A 17,243-nucleotide genomic window follows, 5' to 3' on the forward strand; every position below is an offset into this window, starting at 1 on the left:
TTCATGTTACAATAAACATGAAGCCAAAATTGTCCCTTACGCTAAGTAATTGATGTTGGTTTATGTTTTGTTTTGAATGATAAAATTGGTCTTAACTTTAATTCCAAATGGCATTAAAAAGTCGAAATCTAATTTGCTTTCAGCTGTAGGAATGGGGCAGAAGTGACAGAAAATATCAAGTCTGGTTTAAATGTAATCAGATTACTGATTAGAGATAAAGTCATAGTTTGGCATGAGTCTTTATGACCCTTTATAATGCCGTCTGTCATATCAAATCCTGTGCAAACTGTGGTATTGCTGCCTGCTAGTAATGAAATCACAGTACAGTCGTCATTGATAAGAATCACGAATCAGGAACATAAATCTGAAGCTCATAACTGGACAATCTAAACAACTGAATAGTGAGTGATGATATCTGTCATCTCGCTGTCATTCCAGATGACGTCCAGTTTCAACTTTGACCAGAGCTCCAGTCCTCTCTTTTTATGTTTGTCAGCTGTCAGATATGACTCACGCTCTGCACTCCTTCACACACACACAGACACAACACCCATGTTATTACTCCACAATCAAACAAGCAGCATTTCTTACATCCAACATTCCTGCTTCTTCTGTGTGGTTTGACACAGTCACAAAAAGTAAATCTCCCCATCGTGAGCACCACCCCGAAAAATTTCAAATCAGATCAATGACGAAACCCTCAGCCTGACTCACTTGCATGATAAATGGCCGTGCGTGTACTTCAGGACAGTCATGCTTGTTTATGAAGTGGACGGAAAAAGGACCCAGCTGGCTTTGATATTGTGAAACAGGGAGGGAGAGGGAGCATAATATCACAATACTGGACCAGAAACACAACCCTGTGATCTCGCTATCATATGCCATGCTCTCAGTCAGTGCAGCCTGTATAGATGGAGAGCTGTACCGCACTGTTAACACTGGACTGTGTCAGTTCAAATACCTAAGCATCAAGGGAGCAGCAGTTTCTCCCATCTTTTGTGTAGACAGCAGGTCCAGGCAGAGGCCCCCAGTCCAGGCCCCTGGCCCCTCTCAGCTCTCCTCAAAGCATTTCCCCAGCCAGAGATCAAACCATCTGCCCAGTGACAGACCTCTGGGTCCACAGACACAAGGCCAGGTTCAAAGAAGGGTGCTAGGGGAGGCAGGGAGGGAGAGAAGGAGAGAGAACGAAGGGAAAGTTGGCAGAGAGGAAGAGAAGCGCGATAGCAAGGGAGCAGCGGGGTGGGTTTGAGGGTGGGGAGTCAGGCAAGCTGGTGTATTGGAAAGGTGGGGAAGAGGTGTTGCAGCAAAGGTGGAAGAGGCAGAGGAAAAGCTGATGAGGGGAGGTAGGAAGGTTGAGAAAATCCTGTGCAAAAGATATCAGGCTGGATCTCCGAGATTTCTCCTGCATGACGCAAGTTTTGGTACAAGTTTATATATGCATTTTGTATGGCATATAGATTTATAACAGTGTTGGTGTTACGGTTTAGCTGCATAGCTAGATAAAATATACTGGTGAGACCCATCACCACATTCTCACTCTCAACTTGACATAAACCAACGCTTGGTCAGTGGCCCTACACGTCAAAATGTAACACAATAGGTACCCCTTCTGTGTCATTTTTGGACGCCTAGGGACGACGTGTTAATTTTTATCTGTTGAATGCACTGTCTTTGTTTTGCTCAGGAAATATATAGTTTCTGCTAATTAAACACATACAATCTTCTTTAAAATAAACATAACATCAATAAAAACTTTATTTTTAGGTTTCTTTCTTAGGTTTAGGCAACAAAGCACGTTGTTAGGTTTGAAAACAACATCATGGTTTGGCTTTAAATAACTACGGTTGTTCCTAATGTAATGTAACGTCACGTGACATCGAAGCATAGCATGCTACACATACTAGCACACTATGTTGTTTTTAGAATAATTTAATTGACGTTTGCCTCAGTGCGTCGGTGTCTGACGCCAAGGGTCACTGAACAAGAGTCAGTATTTGATGAGTTGGGGGTGAGACCGGGTCGGATGAGCAGCTTATCATATCAGTGTCAACATGTAGGTCAGCCAGTAAATAACAGATTGCAGGAATTCCAAAAATATGTTTGAGGACTTAAAGTCTATTTTTCAACCAAAAAGAATATGTTGCTTACAAATTTAAAAGATCTCCTTTCTTTCTTTGTCCACCCTAAAGACTAAAAACCAGACATATTAAATTTACAGTGATGTGAAAAGAAAATTCTCTTACATGAGAAGCTAAAATTAGCAGGTGCTTGATAAATGGCTTGAAAAATGAATCAATAATCCAAATTGTCACTTAATTTTGTGTTGTTGGACTTATTGCTCGAGCGTGACATATAAGTAAAAGCTAGAGTTTACTGTGCAAGTTTTTACACATTGCATTGTTCAGAGACACGCTTCCTTATCACTGGCTATTGTGTGGACTGGAAAGGAAAGAAAATAAAAGAGGCCGTTGTCGTCAATATATACCAGATCTGCTCTGACCTTCAGCCTATCACAGGGAGCGACCTGCACCAGATAAGGACAACTCCCTGTCAGACTTGACACCTGCACTCGCTGGCCCACTGATCGCCCCTGCCGAATGCAAATATCACAGCGAGGGCCGGCGGTGCAACAACACGCCAGGTTTCTGCCTGCATGGAGACCTGAGGGAGTGACATGACCACACAGTGCGACCAGACACATGTTTGAGAGAGGAGAAGAGAGGAAGGAGAGGGGGAATAAAAGGGAAGGGGACAGAAGAAATGGGAGGAGTGATGGAGGGGGTTGGGTTGGTGGAAATAGACAGAGGGGAGAGAAGATGACCAACATCGTCTGCTCTTTACTCCCCTCCACATCTACACCCTAACACAAACAGAAAGTATTAGTCAGAGCCCAGACATATTGCCGACCCCTCTCTGCGAGGGGACATCTCCATGGCGATCATTGGTTGACGTGGGCGACGGTACACACACAGACACACACATAGTGCAGGCTCGACAGCAGCATGACGATAGGAGGCCAGCACTGCTGAGACTCCCCCAAATTGACATTTAGTCATCACACTAGTCTACAGGGTGGGACTCTACCTCCTGAACTACACACGTACAAGCGCCCACACACTCTCCCACATTCCCTCTCATGCAAACATGTGTGCACACACACACAAACACCCACACTCAGTGAATTCCCCTACTCAAACGAGCTCGCAGCCAGAGAAATCTTGGAAGAGTTCCTAGATGTAATCTTGCCAATAGCTCTTTATTTTCTTTGACCATTTTTAATGTAAAAACGGCTGCACTAATTGTGTGTAAGCAATCTCCAAATTATGTATATGTGTTTTTTCAACTAAACCGAGCACTACTGTAGACAGATTGGCTGGTTGTCAAGACACACGACCGGGCAATAATATTTGTTTCTTTCCTCAGAGTTTTGTTCAAACAGTGTGTCAGCATGGTGGTTTACTTGTAAACACCTGGGCCTGCACACCCAGCAGCTGTGGAAATACAAAACTATGTAAAAGCTATGCTGAACCAGGGATAATTGCTCTTTTCAGATTATTTGCAACCCAGTGCTACATCCACTGACATTATAAAATATCACCAAAAGTGGCAGAGCAACAAGAAGAAAGAAAAAAATCAATACCCAGATTGTTATTTAGAGATTTTTGTAATCATTTACCTCAGCCAGCATAGTGAGAAGACCGCTCCTGATTCAGTTTGGAAGTTCCCGCTTTTAGACACAACACTCCAAGAAAAAGCTGCAACTTTCATTAGTATTTACAGTCTCAGTCGGTCAAAAAAAAAAAAAAAAAAAAGTAGGACACAAGACAGATACAGGCAGAGAGGGGAGGGAGAGGAAGAGAGTCTTTAACCAATGGCTACATTACTGCAATGACAAGTGTGTCACTCCCAAAGCCACACAATGAGGGAGAGAAGTGAGGAGTGCCTTTGGACGAAGTGTGTGTGTGTGTGTGTGGTGGGACAACAAGAGAGGGAGGGAGACGGCAAAGCAAAGGAAAGTCCATCTGGGTGTCTTAAGTCTTTATCAGTCTTACAAAGTTCACAGATAGAGGGGCTGAAATGAAGGCTAGACGCTGTTCCAGAGTCACAGGTCACAAAGAAGACACAGCAGCTCAAATAGGTGGGAGGGAGGAGAGAAAGAAAGCAAAAGAAAGGAACTCACAATTGCGTGAGGAAAGCGGTGCCAAGCCTTGGTGATTGCCATTCTGCAATCGACCTGACCAAATTGCAAATTCCCTCCCAGGACCCTCTAAGTCCGCTTCATTTGGCTAAAGCCGGAATCCTTATTCCTGCAATTATAAAGCTATTGACTAATTCGACATATGTTAGCATGTCTTCCAGCGCTTGAGTGCTGGTGTGCCATTGAGTCATTAACTTTGACAAATTGTGACAGACTTTTTTATTGCCACCCAATCATGAGAAACAAGACTGTGGCAGAGGAGTTAATGAGTGGCATGTTTCTCCTCTTCCTTCTCCCCCCCTCCCCACCAACACCACCTCGCTCCTCTCCAACCCTTCCACTTAGATTCCTGCACCCCCAAATCCCCCTCACCCCTCCATATTTATAATTTTACCACATCCTAACAATAACACGGCCGGTACTCAGCGCAAAACACGCGGGCCCTGGCCTAATGAATCTCATGCCTTTACCGCGGTAAAATGGCCAGTAAGTATTACCAGCTGCGACACTCTCCCTCACTCTCCCTCTTTCTCTCCCTCCTTGGCAGTGGCATTGAGCTTGGGAGCGCAGGAGTGGGTGGGTGGGTTGTTGGAGGAGTCGGAGGGTGGGGGGGACCAGGCAGACACATCTGAGTGCAGCTGGACCAGGGAGAGAGAAGAGGGGGATGAGGGGGAGAAAGACCACAAGTCTCCGTGTTTCCAGCTGCCTTTCTCAGGGGCTCGGTTTTCTCTCCCTCCTCTCCTTTTTTTTTTTTGCAAGGCCCTTCTGGTCCCAGCTTACTTGAAAAATCACAAACACACACACATAGACACAAGCACGCATGCACGCCCTGATCCACCTCCCCTCCATCCCTCACATTCGGCCATCTTTGTTTGGACAGGGCTCAGGAGTTCCAGAAAAGCTCTCTCAGATGTGCTGAAGTAAGGGAAAAACAAAACAAACTGGCCCTCACACACACACACACAAAATTTATGTGAACGCGCAGACACCAACAAGTACTTTGCGCACACACATAACACTGTGTAGGAAGAGAGGTTCACACACACTCCCCCACACACACACACACATGAACAATTTCACATGTGTGAAAGCCGAAATACCAGCTTCAACCAGAGAACAAATTTGCAGAGCGACGAAAAAATAAGTGGCATACATTTTTCTTCATGGAGGTAGGCAGCCTACTATTGAAGGCATGCATTCTTTTACACAGTACATGTGTGTGTGTCTGTGTGTTTCAGTGTGTGTCCCAATCCAGGATCACAGCACCAGGGCAGGCCTGAAGCATACCTCGACATGTGTTACCTCTTTGTAATATTGACTTTGTTATAGCTATACGAGTGGGAGAGTAGAGCCAAGAGCCCGGGCCTTGCAGTCGTGGGGCCCCTGAGCTCGCTAGAAAACAAATACCCGAACGAGCCGTGAAAATAGAAAACACAGTACCACAATAGCAATCTATAAAAACAGATTCAAATAAACCACAAAACGTCCCTCACTCCCGCCACTGACCTTTTACATTTTCACTCTCTAAATTAGGAATATTATTTGTCTGATTCCATTTCTGCAGCGTGCTGCTTACAAAGCCGTGGGATTTGGCAACTGAGCGAGTCTTGGCCTGGCTTCTCGTCTGAGCATGTGTACCGGACCAACTGTAAAAGTCAAAAATCCTCTTTCTCTAAAGCCTCGACTTACTGTATAATTTCATTTAAATACCGAACTGCCTCTGGGCTCATGCAAATACGCTGTCAAGATAATCAAATCTGTTATTTTTCAAATTAAATAATTAACAGTTACCACTGCAACATGGCACTTAGTCAATATATACAAAAAAAGCAGCTAAATTTCCAGTGAAAAATAACGAGGGCACACATAGGAAACCCTCAGATTTCAGATGACACAAATAAAAACCGAGATAAAGCAAAATCGCATATGCTGTTTATTTGATTGCTTTGCAGAAATAAAAGATTGATTATCATTTTCTTGTTCCTGCGAGTGTGAATCCCATCTCGTCTCTTTCCCCAGTGATGACTTTGCTTATACATTTGAATAATGAAGGCAAGTCATTTGAATATTCCCTCTGTATTAAAAAAAATGATGTTTTTACACGATGCAGCAATATTAGCCATGTTAATTGGGCTCTTTGGACTTTCCCAATAGAAAGGCTAAATTAATTACTTATGTCGACAAAATGTCAGACACGCCGATCTAATAACTACAACTGTTTCCAACACTGTTGTTTTTTTGTCTTTGTGTGTGTGTGTGTGTGTGTGTGTGTGAATGAACTTAAAAACACTGAGCGTCCACTAGCCTGAGTTAGATCTAATGAACGAGATGGGAACAAAATGCTTTGACATCCTCTCCATGTTTCATGGGTGGCTCTTGAGAGCCCTCCTCCAATATTCATTCCCCTTTCTCATACTAATCAGCCACTATAGTATTGACTGTTTGTGCTTGCAAAGTGACTCGTGTTAGTGTGTGTCTGCATTGTACAAACACACCCACACACACATGCACACACATTATTTTATGCTCAAACGTGTCAATCCACACTCCATTTTGTAATCAAACTTGTAAGAGACAGTGAATTATTTGCAGGACATTGTGTATGGGTGTGTTTGTGTGTGTGATATGTGTGATGTGTTCATTAATGTGTACCCACCACCACCATCGGGGGCTTTGAAGTTCCACATTTTTTTTTAGCTTTTGGCTGTTTTTCAGTCTAGAAGAAAAACTGTATCAGCGCATTTTCCTCAAGTACGAATAAACATTAGACTTTGGGAGAGGAGGCGATGGGGAGACATTACGGGTATCTGTGAATGTGAGACGATCAGATGGTGTGTGTGTGTGCGCACACGCGCACATGCATTAGTGTGTGCGAGTGCGCAGCAAGCGAGAGCTAACAGAAAGGCCTGCTGATGCCATGTTTCAGACGACCCCTTGAAGTGGAAATGAGCTTCCTCGGTCTTATAACTAGTCCGTTCTCACAAAGTCAGCAAACTCTGCCACCCCTCCAAAGAAATGCAGACACCTCCCCACCCTCCAACCTCCCCACCCAGCCCTGTGGTCAGCATGCAGGATGAATTCACCATCAAGACCTAAGAAATGGACCCAGGTCCACCTTATTTCATCTGCTTTTGCTCTTCTTCTATCAGGATGAAAGCGATGCGGATTCACGTTGCCTTTGTCCTGACTTTCAAAGCCATGAGGCTAACAATGTCAACCACTGTGGGTTAGAATAGGAGAAGCAAATTCATGGTATTGTAGCGTATAACTCTTTAAGTCACTGTTTCCTTTAGATGCATATTCATGTTTTCCAGCTGCATTGCTTTACAGTATCCTTAAAAAGCAGTGCCATTTTTAGTTGTCACAAAATGACTGAAATTTGCAGTAGTATTACGGTCTCAAATAACTGCTGCAACCAATGATTTTTCTCCCCATAATTGGTGGAAATAAGTATTTTTCTAATAGAATTTATAGTAATAATAATATGTCAGATTCCCAACCAAATATGACAGGACTCCAAGTGATGTCTTGAAATATATTTAAAGGACACAAATGTTGGATTTCAAAAACTGTAACCAGAAATTGTTTGGTATTTTTAATTGATAAATTACCTAAATTGTCATGGATTAATTTTCTGTTGATTGACTCATCAATAATCAACCCATTTTTCCATCACTGTCTTCATCCAAACTCCCCTGACAGATTCTTTTAGACTCACTGAGTCATTACAAGAGCTTAAAACATAGTATACTGTACTGTTGTTTATGATCTTTTTTTAATAAAAAGACGAGCTCCATCTAAAAATATTTTTACAACCCTGTGTTCATGATCATGTCTGTATGTGTATATTTTGTATATATATCTTCTCTATCTACTATTATTACTATGCTGTGTGTATGCATGCATGTGATGTAGTGTGCATGCAGGCACGCTGCTGTTTGAACCTGTGCGAGCACCTGAGGGTCCATCCCCAGCCGTCCTCGGAGCGGGGAGCGACAGCTGTACAGTGATGCTGTAGCGATAGGCATCATCGGCTTGCTAGAGACTAATTGGTCCACAGCGCTCCTCTGAGTGGCCTCGCTAATTAATTAGAAAGGCAGTGGAGCTGAAATTTTTAATCAGGACACCAGGCTCTCCAGCAAGCAGGAAAAAAAGACACATCACCCCATCATTCCATGTAATCCACCTGACACTGATCTCCCATGTTGTCATGTGAAATGTGTTGTGTGTTTAGGTATTCATGTGATCTGGCCAGGGAATAAGAAATACATTTAATACAGGGCTTGTTGGATCAGTTTAATTCTAATACAGTATGCATGACTTATATTTGATTTAGACCCCAGAGAGCGATGTTAAGGTGGTCTTTTTCTCTTGTGTGGCACATGCACATATCATGATTTCCACTAATGTAAATTGTGTACTGACTGGTCCTTATACGGAGGAAATATGCAGATTATATGTGGCGACAAAATTTTTTACTACTGCTGATCAAAACTGCTAAAAGGAGTGTGTTTGCACCGCTGACACATGGGATGACCCCCCTCCCCCTTTTTTTTCTTTTGCATAATTCCCTCCACACTGTGAAAGCAAAATATTATTCTTCCTTCTTCTCCCTATCTGTACTTAACAAATTAAAAGCAGTTACTCAAACCAACACTTTCCATCATACCATAAAGACACTGTGGAAATCACAAGCTTGTTAAAAAAAAAAAAAAAAGAAACAGAAATGGTTTTGTATTTCCTGCTAAAAAAAAAGGAAAAGATGAATCTGAGAAACAGTGCTTTTGCACCATTTTGGGGCACATTTGTGTCCTGACGCTGCACACAGCACACCACAATGATTTGTGGTGAAGGGCCAGAGTCTGGGAGGAATCAGCCTTGAGACCAGAAGACAAGAGGCGTACTAAAACGAGAGCTACGCCGGTCAGCCACTTCACACAGAAGACAAGGGAAACAAGTTGTGTTATCATCACACCACTGAGTAAACTACAACCACTAACTAGAGTTACAGTAACAGGGAAGTGTATGAACATGAAACAGGAAATTCTTACTCAACACGTGGAGAACAAGCCGACTGTGGAGGAGTGATCATGGAATGAAAACGAGCTTTCCATCAAGAGGAAAGTTTCTGAGATGCTTACGCACGCACCTTTACCTTGTGTGGTGACATTCGCTTTGTGTGGTGTCCTAATCTTTGTGGCCTTCTTGGCTTTGCTCGGCACTAATCAGCCAGACGCTCTTATCAGCCTGTTGCTTTGGCCAAAATAAACACGCGCTGCCTTTTTATTGCTTTGTTTTCACAGGTCATTAGGGGAAGGAGCGAAGACGCATTGATTAGTTTTCCAGACCACTGGATTATTGTTGTGTTATGACTATCATCATTAAGTTTCATTAAGGCTGTGGTTGTTTCTCGTTTCCAGAAAATGAAGACGTTGCAGGAAAAGGCGAGTCCGTTTGAGAGCAGACGGCATGCCACACTAATCTGGAAGGTAAGGAAAGTCGCGGAACATGTGTATTTGAAGCAGTGAGTCATCAGTTAACCACCCCGGTTTTAAGATAATGCTCTTATAAAATTGTATTTAAAAGAATCACTTTGGCCCCATCAATCATATTTCTCAGGCTGCTAAGCTCCTGTTCTACATTCCTCATTTATTTGAAGTGCATTAAAGAAAACTTAATGAAGCAGCGTCAGTCCTTCGCCAGCTTTTGCTCTGGAGCTACACATATGCTCCCAAAGCAAGAAGGAACTGGCTCTGTCGCCAGACTAATTAGCATGTGTTAGCTAGTTAGTGAGAGGGCGGCCCTCTGTGATGTGTACTGAAGTGGAGTAAAACGCCGGGGCAAGGACTGTACTAATGGCCCACTTCCTCCCCACGGGGACCCTCCCTGCAGCTCCGCACGTGCTGGCATCAGTGCAGCCCCGGGCACCCACTGGGCCGCCACGGCGCCGGGGGCAGAGGTGGGCACACAGGACGACGCCTGGCTCGGGCCATTTTCATGCAGCACTGAGCTTTCTGGGTGTGATGCTCTGCGATGTAACAGCAGGTGACAGTGACACTCGCTAACACGCACAGGCAAACTGAGAGTGACGCGCAGGCTAACAGATTCATCAGCCTATGAAATAGTTCAGACAGCTGGGGCCGCGGTGCTAGCTAGCTGCTTGGCATTGGCGGATGCATTATTTACAGGAGGAGCTGGAGCATTAGCGAGCTCTTTGGCACTCGGTTAGCAGGCGTAGGTGGTGAGCACCGACGGCAAGCGAGTGTATCTCTGTCAGTGTGAGTAAACAAACAGTGGGGACATGGTGTGACAGAGCAAACGGCGTGCCACACAGACGCACACACAGACACATGCAAACTCATCAGGGAGCCCAGGGAGAGCGGGAGGAAAGAGGAGGGGTGGGTGGCATCCATATTTATAGGGCCTTTCTAGCATTTGTCCCCAGGCCAAATGCTGTGACTACACTCAGCTAATGTCAGAACAGCACTTAACCAGGCATTTCCAGTATGTCATGGGCAGTGGGGAATACGTGGGATAGATACAAGACCAGGGCACAAAAAAAAAATGAACACAGAGACAAACAACGATGGAAATGAAAAGAAATGCAGTTGTGTGTGCTGAGGTGATTATGTTCTCAAACACCAATCTCTTAGTCACTCTTTACTTTTTGTCTTCCTCATTTTCTACATTTTAAAGGGGTCGCTGCCTCTAAATCAGCCTTTGAAGCCAACGACACTTAAACTTTAGCTCAACCTGGTGTTGTCTTTGTTTTGATTTTTGTCGGCAGTATGTGTTTCTGCACGACTCACAAACGCTGGCGTGGAAGCTGCTGTGTACACTAGCATTTGCACTCAACACTATATTTAATAGCGGCTGAGAACACGCCAGATTTCATCGGAAATGAGTACAATGCAGCCCTCTCTGAGCTAAGCACAGACAGAAAAAGAGCAGCCATTACATCGTCAATATGTCTAACCTTGATGCTCCCTCGTTTCATCATACCTGTTGACACCAGCAAGAGTGTTGACCTGTTTTTTCTTCCTGCTGGATTTAGGAGAGGTGAAAGTGACTTGTCAACTCTTTGCTGGCATGTCATTACTCACAAACTCGTCTGGAATGCAAGGAATGGCCTGCTTCGCTTTGGTCACCTGTCCCCAAGTTTATCATGTGTCAGGCAGGGCATTCGCTTGGCATCGCGCCCTCTGGCACAGAGGGAGGCTGAGGGGCCCGCAGGCCTCGCTGGCATGTCCCCTTTCACCACAGACACAAACGGCGTGATACCCCCAAAGAGAGCTGACTAAGTGGGTAAAGTAGCTCCTTTTAGCACAATCTGTCATTATCTCAAGTGGCACGTAATTGTTTTGTGTAGCGAGATCCATTATGCATCCACAGAGAGCAGGGGCTAATTGTGGAGGCTTACATTTATTCGTTTGTTTGCTGCCAGTTGTCCCACCATATTTTTGGGGAGGTGCAATAAATGCCCAATGTTTGTGTTTCTGTGTTTTTAAACGGTTGGAGCCCTCGTGGTGATGTGGTAAAAGCCACAAGGTTCCTTTTGTGCTCCCAAAGGAAGCTGACAATCAGCATGAGGCAAAAGATTAAGATGTTAACCACTGCCCCAGTGATTTTAACACTTTACTGACCAGGTAGGATGTTTCAAGAATAGACGGCTTTTACTGAAAACTTGATTAATAAATGTTAGTGTTTGTTTTTATTTAATATACATCCCCAAAAGCATGGAGTTGTACTTTTTTGAAATTGTGCTCTCGGGGGCATGAGGAGGTGAATATCGACAACACACACAGAGAAAGTCAAGAGGACAGATGAAACAGATTCATTAAGTTTGTGCAGTGCGTGTATGTGTGTGTGTGTTTGTGTGTGTGTGTGTTTGCACAGACCAAAGGAGAGTATATGCTGTTAATCTTGATCAAAGGTTCTTTCTGTCTTTCGGTGAGTAAAGATAATACTGGTAAAGCCCTTGGATTTAACACACGGAGATAATGAAAGCAAGTGTAATTAGCAATTAGATTCGACCAAATTAAGGCAGACTAAAGGAGGCAAAAATCAGCATCAAGGCTACTAAACAGTATTATGGCCGAAGGTGCGCTTAGTGTGTGTGTTTTTTCCCCTTGAAGACATGTTGAAATAAGAGGATTGTGAGCAGAGAGATGGGCGGAGGATGAGGAAAGTTGCTTGTTCTTATCTTTGAATGGAACAATAACTCTCTGTTTTGGTCTAATGACACCCTTTCTGCTGCTTATGAATATTTTTTCATCCCACCCATTTCCCTATTTTTACTTTACACATAAACAACGTGTCTGCATCGTTGACAGGGCTTTAACCACATAGGTTTACGGACGACTGTGTTTCCCAGGCTTGGCAATTGAGGTGAGAGAGCCACTTAAATCCCCTTGCACACATATTATTAGCATTACCATATCTGGGCCTAACTGCAGCTGAGGGGAATAATGTGTGTCAGGAGAGTGTAAAATTAGAACCAAAACCAACACTGCTCTTTAAATCCACTTCCCAAGTCCCCCACTTCCTTACTTATAGCCGAGCTTACAATGTCAAACACTAATAAGCCAGCTAATTCAATTAGGACTCCGCTTCTTTGAGATTCCCGAAAAAAAGAGACTTTGTGAACAGCTCTCCCTCGCAACTCTACACAGAACTCTTCATCATGAGAAAAAAAGTGGCCTTTATTCAGAAGCTATAAGAGAGGGAACTTGCTGCAGAGCTTGTTAGCAAAACACCCTGATCTGAGGCGAGAGATGTGTGACTAAAGCTGGGTCTCTTAAGTGTCTGTCACCCTGATCTAACCCGGGGAGAGCTCTTTGTAGGCTGTGTTTTCTCCGTCTGTCTCTCTGCGCTGCGCTCCAGAGTGACTAGGGATGAGCCCCGCCGTGTTGCTGCAGGTGACAGCGAGCCCTTTTTGTTGTCAAATCCTGATGGAGCCTCCACATGAAAAACATTTCACTTGAGCTGCTGCTGCTGCTACTGCCTTCTTTCTCTTCCTTCCTCTCTGTCTCTCTCTGTAGACGTCAAAGGCTACAACTACAGCAGTGATACAGAGGCAGAAGGAGTCAATCTTTTACTCCTTTCTCCCCCCCCCTCACTTTTCTTTTTGTCAGCCCTTTTTCTCACACTGTTTCCTCCCTCCCTCTCGTCTTTCTATCGTCTCCTTTTCTGACCAGCCTTTCCTTTTCTCTGCTCTTCCAACCCACCCCTCCCTCCTTCCCTCCCCTCCCTCTGGCTTATAGATCTGAGTTGGGTCTCAGGAGGAAAATACAAGTCAAGCCATTGTCATTTCAAACAGCGTGATAACCAGACACTGGGCTGCCCACTGACAACTCAGGGGAACTGGCCCTGGCTTTGACTGTTAGCTCCCCTCTCTCACTCTCTCTCCTGCTTCCTGCTCCTTCTTTTTTTTTCTCTGAAAGCTCTCTTTTTCCTCTCCTTTTCTTCCTCTCTTCCTCACCTCCTCTTTCCTTCTTCTTCCTCCTCCTCCTCCACCCCCATCCTTCCCCCCCCCACAGGAGGCTCGGCAGCTCATTGTTGTTTGTTGCTTGCTGCTGCTGCTGCTGCTGCTGTGTCTTGCATCTGCTCCTCTCTCCTCTCCTCTCTGTGCCGTGGGGGGCCGGGGGGAATAGTTGTCTTAGTGTGTGTACCAAGGTCAGTGCTCTCCACATGACAGTTCTCTGCCTCTCGACAAGGCGGGAAATCAATACTTTCGGACTTGTGGCGCTGCCCTCGGTGTAACAACAACACTGCCCAGCGCAGAGCGCGGCTCAGGCACCTGACACATCCCCAGCCGCCCCCCCAGGCCCTCGCCAGGGAGCCCCTTCCACTCTTATTCTGACCCCTTCATATTTCCACCAAGGCCCTCTGTTTCACTTTACTACACCTTTTCTCTCTATACTTTTTTTTCTCTTCAGGGCCTCCAACCTGCTGTATATCAGATTCCCTGTTTTTTATATTATGCAATACTTGTTTCTATCATGCCTCTGGATGAAACTGTGCCTCTTGCATCTGTTGCTACCATGCATTTGTGTTGGAGAGGGATGAGTGTGTCTGCGCAGAGAGTGTGATCTGTGCAGAGATCAGACAGGTGATCAGAGGAGCTGCTAAATGAGAGACGTGCTAATTATAGAGCAGCAGAGGATACATACAGTGACGTGCCCAGACTGGACCTACAAAGATGAGGTGGTGAGGGAAAGCAGTGTGCAGGTATTCAGCTGGAAAATCAAAAAACTAGGAGACAGGAGATTAGAAATGTTGCATGATCCCATTAATCGACAATCAAGCATTCCAGATCTACAGGTCTTCTCCTGCCACACACACAAACCCAACTCCTCTCATCCAGTCCAGCCAATGAATGAAAAGCATCTGAAGTGTAAGCAGGGGCCTATAAACCGTTAGATCGCTACCCCTTACCGGCGTTAAGGGTAAATGTGCATGTTGCCCAGTCACAACACACAAAGAGGAGCCATGGGCGACATTTTTAATACAGCACTGAAGCCTAACATGTCTCCTTATGCTTTTTCACTGCCAGATAGACGCTCAGAGAAAAAGAGAAAGCACTGGCAGAGCGCACCGCACCGATTGTTAAGCCTCTCTCTTGGCCTGCCTCTAATGACGAGAGAGAGAGTGTGTGCAAGGCCAATTACAGCTCCCGTCCTTCAGCAGTCAAACAGAGTAAAACTCCTGCTCTCAGCCCCCGTGGAGAGGAGCCACAATCGACCGGAGCCCCCCGAGTCTCTCCGAGGGACACATGCAGGCACACACCCGGCACACTTTGTGTGTGCAACTGGACGTCCATCAACAGGGCCATCTCCCTTCATCCCCTGGCTTGCTCCCTTGATTCAGCTGGAGTAAGGAAAATGCATCAAATAAAACAGCCACTTTAATGAATTAGATATTGAGCTGTTCATTAAAAAAAAATCAAATTCCCTGAAGTCAGCAGGGGATACACAGCACCAGAGTGTAACCTGGGGATGAACGCGACTTGTTTAGAGGAGTCATAAAACACAGGGATCTGATGACTTTACTGAATGTTTGCCAGAAACGTCTAATGTTCAGGAATTAGGTGACTTGTGTTTGAGAAAAAACAACATTTTTCTACAACCGTGGCAAGGTAGATTTTTCTCTCTTCTATCACCTCTCATACAATTGTACTCCTTTCTGGTGGCAAGAGTTTAAACAAATGAAGTTTCTCTGCGGATGAAAACAAAAGGGCTGGGTGACCTCTCAGCTTTATGTGAAAAAAAAAATTCTCTGGCAAGAGAGAAAGTATACATCTGTGCAGGCAGATACCTGTTTTTATTGGCTGAGAGGCCAGGTAGTACTTAAAACCTTTGCGGCAGCCTCTCCCAACACTGCTGACTACGAGTGTTTCTACACAGACTTAAAAGACAAGAAACAAAACTCCTGCTCCCAAACCAGAGTACACTCATTTCTGATAAAGAAAAATGAAAGCTCTATCACATTCAAATATTCAGCAATTCGTCTGTGAAAGACCAGCCAAACAAATGGCAGCACAGAACGCTGATAAAGGTGGAAACAAAGGATCTATTTTTTCTCTAGTGGTTTTTATCTCTGGCAAGCCACCATCCGCCTTTCCCCCCATTTGATGGAGAGATTTAAAGGAAGCTGTCCTCACTCTCTCCTCCTCCATCTCTGCTTCTCCCTGGATGAATGTGATCTAAACAGCCACATCTCCCTGCTGTTTTTTCACAGTGACAGCCTTTCTCATGAATTAAAAGAGGAACCCATTGATTTTCCCATTGCTTAAATTTGCAACTTAATCCCCTAGATATGTCTAGAATGTACTGCTCTGTCAATAGACGGCACCGCCGCTGACGAAAGGCAGCGCTGATGCTCACTGGAGAGAAGGATGACAAGACAAAGGAGAGGGAATGAGGCTAGCTTAGTGGTGAGCGTGGCGGTTTCTGGCTGCGGGTTCAAATTCTACATTATGCCATTAAAAAATGTATGTTCGCTATTAACACTGACTCAGATGAATTACCACAAACATAACACATCATCTAACTGAGCCACCAGGAGAATAAGAAAGAGGCACAACCCAGCCATCTCGCAGTTACTTTAGTAGCAGACCACATCATTATGTTTATATGGCTAATAAACCAATCACCATCGTACATCTGTATAGTGTAACCAGCCATCCAGCATGGCCATCCAGCGATCAAATATCATTATATAACGAAAAGCCTGGAAATAAGTTGTCTGGGACTGAGATGGAAAAAACACACTTGTCCCCTCTGAGTGAGGGGTTTGAGGAAGTAACAGGATATCACGACCTCTCCCCAGGAGCAAACAAGGCAGAGAGCCCATGCCCTAATTCACAATAAGCGCCGTAATGTTCTCGTCTGACTCCTAATGTAGTCTATAAATCTCCGGTACTCTGCTCTACATCAGTGTAATACTTGGTATTAATAGCCTGATTTGTTCATCGGGTGCGGAGCGGCCTATAGGCGGAGTGTTGCTTTTTATCTCCACATGTACAAGATCATTATTGAGAAATGTGAGAAATATGGAATTCTAGGAAGGCATTTGACAGTTTTCTGAGGAATAACTGGACACTATATAGTGTTCAACACAGGGTGACCCTTACAGATTTCACCCTCCTACACTTCGTCTCTGGTTGTAAACCCTATCCCATAAGCCTCTGGGGTGGTATGGCTCCTTGCCAGTAGCTGTGCTGTTGTTGGCAATGGATTTCCTTTGTGGCCTCAGTACTTGTGTAGGCCATAACATGATACACACAAAGGCCGACAAGAGTACACCAGTGTGCACACTCTCACACACACGCGATCGGCACATGCTGCGTACTGTGCGCGCACGTCAACACACGTAATTATGCACAAAATCGCTATTCTCACCGCTCATCCAGAGAAGACCCGCAGCCTCGTAGGAAACAAGGAGGGGGAAAAAAGCACAATGTATCCTTGACAGGGTTCATCTGTTTCCAGTTTGGTGCAGATGCTCAGGTTTTATTGCAGCAGTCTAGTATTTCATGGCAGAT

The 17,243-nt window shown here is 44.7% G+C and overlaps 1 protein-coding gene across 4 annotated transcripts in view; it reads right to left on the reverse strand.

The window, feature by feature from the left end:
• Nucleotides 1–17,243, reverse strand: part of bnc2 (basonuclin 2) — a 189,788-nt gene that overhangs the window by 57,073 nt on the left and 115,472 nt on the right. Inside the window, exon 1 of one of the 4 annotated variants that reach the window (XM_050043855.1) lies at nt 3,677–3,812. The exons of the other annotated variants lie outside the window; for them this stretch is intronic. Within the exon in view, the coding sequence (XP_049899812.1) occupies nt 3,677–3,688 (12 nt within the window). The 5' untranslated portion in view covers nt 3,689–3,812. Of the gene's footprint in view, nt 1–3,676; nt 3,813–17,243 lie in introns of those variants that run through there. 4 annotated transcript variants of the gene reach the window in all.

The sequence above is a fragment of the Epinephelus moara genome, chromosome 5 (genome assembly GCF_006386435.1).
Source record: "Epinephelus moara isolate mb chromosome 5, YSFRI_EMoa_1.0, whole genome shotgun sequence".
NCBI classification, from domain to species: domain Eukaryota; kingdom Metazoa; phylum Chordata; class Actinopteri; order Perciformes; family Serranidae; genus Epinephelus; species Epinephelus moara.